The following is an 8,873-nucleotide window of genomic DNA, read 5'->3' on the forward strand; positions in this document are numbered from 1 at the left end:
ACTGTAAACAACAAGACAAATCTTTTAAGCTTAATTAATTCATAATTGGATATTAATTGTCAAATAACAACGAAAGTGCTACAGTATTAAAAACTCAAAAAAAAAATCGCGAACTAAATAAGGCCTTACTACTTGATATGGCGTGTCCCTCCATTCATAGATGTATATACATGTATCTGTTATTTTTTTACTTGGGCACTATCTTCAATATATAACTTTGAACATGGAGATTTATTATTTGTATAACATGTTAATTTTTACTTTTGCGAGGAAACACGTTAATTAACACAATGGTATGTAACCCTCAAACACATATTGGGATGCACAAGTAGAAAGCTGGAGCTCCCTCAAATAAAAGAAGAAAAAGGCCAGGAGCCAAAGAGAGGAGGTGTAAACATCGGAGAGGATATGTCATCTTTCCGCTTAGTTGGTGGCTTGGCTGCAGCGGAGATTAGCCGATAGAGATTTTTATATCGCAAAAGAAAAGAGAGAGATTGGCCGATAGAGGGGCACGCGTGCCAAGAGCAAAGCGATGCAATCTAGATTTATTTATTTTAAAGGGAGCAACTTAGCAGACTCTCTAAATAGTAGTACTCTATGCTCAATTTAGAGGACTAATCCAAAAAATACATTCTAGCATACGCTCTACTAAATTATATGTTCTGCAAAGGCCTCCAAAATCCCTCCACCCTCTATTTCTAAGAGGTCTCTAGAAAACACTCTATTATAAATTGAAATTGAGAGCTATGGCTGGAGTTGAAACAAATTTATAAACCATTGTAAAAATAGAAACAACTTATATTTAATATTTAAAAAATCTAATTTAGAGACAGTTGCTGGAGTTGCTCTAAATTTATAGTACAGAGAGGGAAAGGAAATGGAGAAAATCTCCTGGATTTGTTTCCAAGGGATATCATGACATCTCAATTTCATTTGGAAAGTGAAAGATGTGCGTGTAACTTCCTTTCTATCCTTAAACTTTTTTGATAGCAAAAACATTGAGGGCGAATATATAAAAGACGCAAACCAACCACCGTGCATCATATCAAGATGGGGCAGTTCCGTCTGTTGTGCAGCTAACATCATACTACTAGCTAGCCACCTTATTACAATTTGTTATTATCTGCTAGGATCGAGTATTTCCTGCTTGTACTCGTCTAAGTATATATGGGATGCTGGATGATGAGGTGGTTGGTTGTGGCTGGTAGGTACTTAGTCCTTGCAGCGGCTAGGTTGGCAGCTATGCATTCCATCGTCGATCTCACTAGACTCGATCTGACGGAGTAGCATCACTTGATTGAGCTGTTAGAGTCGCTGACTGGCTGTGGCTGATGGCTGGTACTGATTTGTTGTGAGAGAAAAGCATTGCTGGCTGACTGATAGCTGGTGGCTGGTGTTGGTTTTGTGTGAGAGAAAAATATTATTCGTTGATTGAAGCAAACAGAGTAATCTGGTTGGAATTATTACATACTACTCCGTTCTAAAATGTAGGTCGTTTTGACTTTTTTAGATTTATATATTTTGCTATATATCTAGACATATGTTATATCTTGATGCATAGCAAACACTATGAATCTAGAAAAGGTAAAACAACCTACATTTTAAAACGGATGGACTATATAGGCTAGCTAGTGTTTGTGATGACGCAAAATTAAATAAAAGCACCGAGGGTGCAGCTCCACCGTTGCGGTCTGCATGTTTTAGTTTGTGGCTGCATGATGCATACATGCCTATATATATATAAGCAGGGTCGGGGAGATGGCGATCCATCGGATCATCCCGGCCCGGCGGCGGCGGCGTCGTCTCGTCCTCCGATCCGCCGCCTCGTCCTCTCCCTGCTGCAACAAGCAAGTGCGTGTGGTCGACCGGTGATGGCGGCCACGAGCGCGCAGGCGGCGGCGGTGCTGTGCTTGGTGGTGGTGCTCGCGGCGTCCCCTCGGGCGGCGGTGGGCAACTGCCGCAACGACTGCAACGCCGCCTGTACCGGCTGGCCCGTCGTCTGCCAGCTCTCCTGCGCCAGCGCATGCATGGGAGAAGCCGGTCAGTGTTTGCCACCCAACTTCTCAACAAGCAGCATACAAATAGTCTTCAAAAAAAAAAACATACAAATAGTATCTGACTAATATTTTTTTTGTATTTAATGAATGTGATCAGGGATTTCAACCATGAGCACGACAGCAAAGGACCCAGCATCTGCACCTGCACCTGCGCAACAGAGTGGGGGTGGCGGCGTGTCCGCGCTCAGGGGGCTCAAGCCATCAGCGGCCCATGGAGACGGAGATGCACCCACAAACTAGCTAATCCACCATCATATCATATACATGTATCTAATCTAGCTAGCCTCCTCCCAACACTCGCTCACTCAGGCAGAAAGAGAGGCAGTACAAACTATACTATACATCACTCTTTCCACTATGGATTAGTTCCAGGCCGGCCCATTTGTTCTATCAATATATATATAGTCTGACAAGACAAGTGAATCAAATTCTGTATATGATGATGATGATCAGTGCACTTCTTCTCTGCTACAAACACCACAAATTAAAGCCTATATCAGCCCAATCATGTACAGCCCTCAAAAGTGTATCCATCTTACATCTCCTACCTATTGTAAGTCAACCAAGGAATGAAACCGAAGCTATATAAGGTAATGATAAGTATAAAATTTGGACTAGACGGCTAGTGTACAGTCCATCACCTTTCTACCTACTTCCAGAGCTTTACATATCTGTCATGACTGGCAGAGGCAATCATCCCTGTGAAGGGGGAGTGTGCCAGAGCAGCTATCAGCCCCTCATGCGCCTGGATTGGACTTCTCTGGTTATCTGATAAGCTCCACAGCTCCAGCGTCTGCATACAATCAAGCCAATCAGTGCACGCTATTCACTGCCTCAAAATGTTGTTACAGCATTTCATTTACCTGATAACCACCAACAATCAACACTTTTGGGTATCTCGGGTGGAATATGCATGACTGATACTGGTTTCCATGGGATCTTAACTCATGAATGCACGCGCCCGATGATACCGACCACACTTTCACAGTGTCCTGACTTACAGAAGCCAGATATTCACCATTTTCATCCCAGCACACACAGTTTACCTCACTATTGTGACCCTAAATCAGATTTGTAAAGAAAAAAAGTTAACTAATTTTTCATTGCAAATTCTGCATAACGCTAAACATCTCATACATATTGATTACCTTTGGTGGAAAGGGTAAGTTGGCTTGCTTTTCAACATCAAAAATATTCACCATGCTTCCACCTGCCACAGCTAGGAGCTGCCCACTTCGAGGCTGAAACCTGACTCTTCCGGTACCACCCTGCTTCACCTGTACCACATTGTCAAAAAGTGCATCCTTATATTAGAACTACAGCAAGGATGAACGGTCTGTGAACGTGGGAGGGTGATGGATAAAGGACCAACCCTAAAAACATGGGACGATGTAGTTTGACCAACTGTCCAGAAGCGAATTTCTCCATTGTCATCACAAGAGCAAAGAACCTCTGTCAATCTTGGGTGAAAATCTAGTGATGTTACATGAGAGCTATGCCCATTAAAAGTTTGTAAAGCGCCGCTTTCCTACAAATGGAGGAACAGCCATAAGCTTAGGATATCACTACAGTATTACTCACGCTTTCTGGTGTTGAGCCAATAATGTTGTGAAGCAAATATAAATCAATAAGAACTAAACATTATCAAGGTCTTCCTGTCGCTAGATAAATACGAATTCAAACAGTGTGGCCAGTAGCTATGCCCAGTAAAAAATAACGCAGTGACCTTTACTCCTAGTGCAGATGCAGTACGTGGTCACTGTCAGGTGTGGAAATCTACCCTTAGGCCTTAATAAATATCTCATATTCAGCTGTGAATTTTATTTAGAATAAATAATTGTAGGGAAAGGCTACAGAGATAAAGCAAGAAGGATTTGAAGATATGAAGTAACTAAAATAATCTAAGGGTGCTGCCAGATTTAAACTCATCAGTCGCTAGAGTGAGTGGCGTGTTTGGATAATGTCCATAACTTGTCATGCCACAGTTTCTTAGGCAAGTGTTTGGTTCTCCGCCACAGTTGTTGCCTGACATAGTTTCTCAGCTCTATGGCCTGGCCCACTTGTCATGGATTTGTATCCTAGCCAAACATTTCCTAAGGTGTAGCAAACAAATTGTTAGCTGCACCTTAGGCAAAGTTTGGCAAAAAGGTGTGGCACTATGTGGTCACCATCCGAAAATGATATCCTCTATGTCCTAGTGTGGTAGGTTCAGCTTGACATAATTGTTTTATTTCTTGGTCTCAAATAGGCATCCACCTACCAACTAAATAAAATAGTTGTAACTGATCTTGCAGGTATATAAGTAAAAATTACTATGAACAAGGATAAACATATGAAAGAGAAAAATTAAGAAAATCACATCAGCAGCATTCCAAAGTCGAACAGTTCCGTCGGAAGATGATGTAGCCAACTGCGTGGAATTCGTTTTGAATCTTATGTCTGTGATAAAGTTTGTATGGTCTTCTATTTTGGTATCCATCTTAAAATTATCCATATTCCAGAGGAAGACCTACAACATCATGGAAAGCTCAATATGTAAAGAGCTGAGCAAAACAATTTCATAAATTACAGACTTACTTCACCGAGACAAAAAAAAAAGCCTTCCAAAAACTAGGGTGAAAAAACAATTTGCTCGACTTAAAAAATAACTGATGGAAAATGTGTACAGAAAACATGATATGTAAACAATTTTCTTAGTGGGATGTGAAAACACAATCATTAATATAGTCAGCAGTGACAAATTTGATGAAAGGAAATGTAGATTGAAATGCATTTTTATCATTTAAAAATGTCGTTCGCATTACAAAGATAATGTTAATTGCTTAAATCATTTGAAACTAAACCAGCAACTCAGCTGCAAGGAAAACTATCAGGTATATCCAAAGTTAAACATTTTACCTTCTTCTCATGGCCGGCACTAGCTAGTAGCTTTCCATCTGTAGAGAAGTGACAGCATACAACCTTATTGTTGCTTGTACGGTTGTTACCTACCTCACTCAAGGAGAGACCTACACAAAAATGAACAGGAGCATTCAACTTTATGCCATAATGATGCAGATGCAATAACACGCTCACTGACATGTAGGGTGGACTTGTGAGTGGGACAGGGTGGCAAATTGTATGTTGCTCACCCCCTCATAATAGTGAATTGTTAAATTACCCTGAACGTATGCTTCTAAACTATATATCCCATTTCAGAGCACATTATAACTATACAAAGGTTAAAATACCAACCCTTTAAGGACTCTGAATTGTGCTCCGATGAACCTTTTTTCAGTCCTGCAAACATGTCTCTTCCGTCTCCATCATCATTTGACAAGAATGAATCAACATTCTCATCAAAATCAACAAAACTATCCAAAGTATCCTGTCAGTAACAGAACTCACCTAAGCACAAACAGAGCTGCAAGGATTGAAAGCATTGACACAAGAACATCAACCAAATCATACCATCTGGTTTGAAGATGAGGCAAGCCCACTGGTTCCATCCGCGCCGCAAATCATCGAACTCTTCTGTAAAATATTAGAATTGCTAACAACTGGTACTCCACCACCTGGAGTATGAGTGGATGGAGTTGATGGAGGAGAAGGCCCAACAGTATTTCCTGTGCCAGTACTATTAGCTGCGCCTGAAGAAGTTGGCTTCCGCTTTCTAGTGTTCTGGATGTCAAGAAATTTGGTAAAGTCATTCAATATCAGCTACAAGGGGCTATAAAGAAACTTGAGATTCTTTGTCACCTGTTGATGTGGCTGTTGCAATTCCATAGACCGGTGACCTGAGGACTGCTGCATCTGGACCATCTTCAACTAAAACATTGCAAATATGTACACTCAATGCCAGCACAGGCAAAAAAAAGGACAGTGAAAGTGGCGATGTCTCAGGTGAAACAAAATTAATGGAAGAATATGATATTTGATAGCAAAATCGAATACCATACATTTTTTTTGGACTTGGTTTACTAAGTTGACCTAAACAACGCACTGACCTTCATCAGATAATCTGGATCGTCTGACCGGACATTTGGTTGAACAGATGGTGCTAGAGAACCCAATCTAGTAAGGTCATTTGGTGTTTGTGCCTGAGCGATCAATTGTTGTTGTGGTGATAAAAGTTGGAACTGGTTCGAAGATGGCACCAACTGCTTCTGGACACCTAGATTGGACCGTAGTTGGTCGATACCTGGGACCTTTAGCAAAAAACAAAAATATGTTAGCATCCAAAGCAGACAAGTATGCAAACATAGAAAGGACTATGAACTACTATAAAAAAAAAAAGGACTATGAACTCACAGTTAGAGGCCAGCCTTTGAGTGGCACACTCCCAACACCACCTTGATTTAGTCCTAATTGGAGGGCAATGAATTGAAAGGAAATTAGAGTTAAGCAGGTCAGCAGTATAACTGCCAATTCAGAGACACTGAGGTAGCATTAGGTTGGACAAAGGTAACACAAACACAGATGGAATGGAAAAACGGTGCTAACGCTTCCATTGTAAGCCATTGCTCGATTTGTTTGGTTGGTCTTGGTAACGGTAACAGATCAACAGCACATGGAAGGTGATTAGCAGAGTAAAGCAACTCAAAATCTAGGAAGTAGTGACGAGCAGCACTGCATTGCTTGACGGCCGAATGCTGAGGGTGACAAGGAGAGCGCGAGGCCAGTTTGTGGGAGTTGGTGGTGCTTGGTTAACGCTTAACGCTCAGAGGTGGGTGGTATCCACTTTATACTGCCTGGTAACAGATCTCACCGTGATGCAATAACAGCAAAGCTAAAACAAACACAAAGTAATGGTATTGGATACCACTGTATAAACAGATAACGATCCAAAACAGCCGAACCAAACACCAACTGCTCTTGTTAATGTTACAGGCCTAGGGGGCTTCTGACTTATCTGTCTATGCCTACTGCAGTACCACCCACAGAACAGCAGTGCAAGGTGCCCAGGTCTTTGCACAAAACTGGCATTTTTAAATGCAAACATGGTTAACTAATTTCTGTGATTCTTCTGGCAATGAAATTGCATATTTAATATGCTAGTTGAAGGTTTCAACCTAATTTTATCAAAACCGCTCTAGTCTACCAATTTTCCATGAGATTAGTAGCATCAGGGAGGCTGGTTCGGTTTTGCACCACAGTTTTTAGCAAATTGGTCTTAAACTCTTAATGCCAATGATTAAAGTTGGGTTAGGTTGCTCTTATCAATATCCAAACCACGACCCAAAAGGAAAAGGCATGAAAAAACACATGCTGAAAAACACATCCAGCCCCATGCCACTAATTCTGTGGGCTATATAACTTCACTCACGGGCAGTGGGGCCTTTGGCCATTTTTGACTAGCACGAATCAGCCTATACGTGTTAGGAATTACTAGGAGGAGTGAGTTTTACAATCGGTTTAATTGAGCAACGCATAGAAAGAGTAGCAGCACTAATTCAATTGTTGCGAAGAAGTTAGCAAGTTACCAACCAGCAGCAAGCAATGGAAGTTTTGGGTGCATGAGCCCTGATGCAAATAATGAAGAAGGGTCCGCTGGCACTGTTCTCGGTGGCATAGCAACATCAGGCTTGATGTCCTTGAAGATTGATTGATGTTAAAGAGTAAAAGGGGAGTATTTAACAAGTTTGTAATGAGCGAATAAGATAAGGTAGAAGAAGGGATATGTTACATGTTGCTGGTTTCTTGGGTGAATCTGCTGCTGCATAGGTGGTGGCCTGGAAGGAGAAGGGGTCACAGCCAGAAACCATGGTAATAATAATACAAAATGAGTAGGTGTTTTTATGGATGATGATGAGGTGAGGTGTAGTTACCCATTGTGGTTAGGTGGTGACTTGAGAAGGGCGATCCTGTTTGCGTCCAGGAGATGCTGTGACGCGTCGGAATCGCCAGGGTTGGGGTTCCTGATCCGGTCCTCCATCATTTTAGAAGCAAGGACGGCGGAGACGTCAGAGTTGAGGGCATTGATGGAGGCGGGAGGAGGGGCAGCTCCTCTGGTGTGGAGTTGGGCATTGTGCTGGTGCAGTAGCTGGAGCCTCATCTGGTGCTCCCTCGACTTGTTGATCTAGATCGATTTGATTGATTGCTCGCTCGTGTCAAGTACTAGAGCAGTAGGCAAGCAAGCAGAGGAGCAGTCCTAGTAAACGGATAGCATACATACATCGAGGTGGGGGGGAGGAGGCGCCCCGGCGGCGGAGGAGGAGGCCTTGGCGGTGGAGGAGTGGAAGATGTCCCAGAAGATGGACCACCACTCGAAGAGGAAGCCGCCGGGGGCGTCGATGGCGACGGGGTCGGTGGCGACCTTGCCCTCGGCGATGAAGGCCTTGGCGGTGGCCTGCAGGTTGCGCTTCACCAGGTAGTCGTAGATGTAGACGTCGAGCCTGCAGCGCGCGACACAAGAATATTGTGGGATGGGATCAGATCGAAAGGAGGCCTGGATGATCAGAGATGGAGGCGACGAGCAAATACTCACATCTTATCGGCCTCCCAGTTGGTCCGCGCCATGGATTCGATCCGCAGATCGCTCCCGTCTCCTCCTCCTCCCCACTGGAGAGTGGAGAGCGACTTGGTTTTTTTTTGTTGGGTGGGGGGGGGGGGGGGGGGGTTCGGGCGAAGGGCAGACGAGACGGGAGGTGGGAGATGGGACTCCTATATAACTTCTGGAAGATATATAAATTATTTATCTATAAAGTTTATTAAACTCAAATTAGCTTCAACACTTTGAAAAATAGTTCAACATTTGAAAATAGTACATTCAACATTTTTTACAGACTATTTCAATATCTAAAAAATAGATTCAATAAATCAAAATTTAGATTAATA

The 8,873-nt window shown here is 42.6% G+C and overlaps 2 protein-coding genes across 2 annotated transcripts; one reads left to right on the forward strand and one right to left on the reverse strand.

Annotated features, from left to right (window-relative positions):
* Positions 1 to 1,561: 1,561 nt before the first annotated feature.
* LOC120649005 (transcriptional corepressor LEUNIG_HOMOLOG-like) lies at positions 1,562 to 8,644 on the reverse strand. The gene is made up of 17 exons (XM_039925665.1): positions 8,524 to 8,644; positions 8,212 to 8,431; positions 7,865 to 8,115; positions 7,723 to 7,768; positions 7,524 to 7,629; positions 6,348 to 6,400; positions 6,044 to 6,244; positions 5,796 to 5,864; positions 5,508 to 5,717; positions 5,292 to 5,424; positions 4,956 to 5,065; positions 4,417 to 4,566; positions 3,430 to 3,585; positions 3,206 to 3,334; positions 2,921 to 3,118; positions 2,699 to 2,850; positions 1,562 to 2,011 (listed from the first exon to the last, which is right to left on the reverse strand). The coding sequence occupies exons 1-16, from the start codon at positions 8,553 to 8,555 to the stop codon at positions 2,707 to 2,709; spliced, it is 2,208 nt and encodes a 735-aa protein (XP_039781599.1). The 5' UTR covers positions 8,556 to 8,644; the 3' UTR covers positions 1,562 to 2,011; positions 2,699 to 2,706.
* Positions 1,684 to 2,669, forward strand: LOC120649006. Its single transcript, XM_039925666.1, has 2 exons — positions 1,684 to 2,040; positions 2,155 to 2,669. The coding sequence occupies exons 1-2, from the start codon at positions 1,716 to 1,718 to the stop codon at positions 2,295 to 2,297; spliced, it is 468 nt and encodes a 155-aa protein (XP_039781600.1). The 5' UTR covers positions 1,684 to 1,715; the 3' UTR covers positions 2,298 to 2,669.
* Positions 8,645 to 8,873: the final 229 nt, after the last annotated feature.

This window comes from Panicum virgatum, chromosome 9K, assembly GCF_016808335.1.
Source record: "Panicum virgatum strain AP13 chromosome 9K, P.virgatum_v5, whole genome shotgun sequence".
In the NCBI taxonomy this organism is placed as follows: Eukaryota; Viridiplantae; Streptophyta; class Magnoliopsida; order Poales; family Poaceae; genus Panicum; species Panicum virgatum.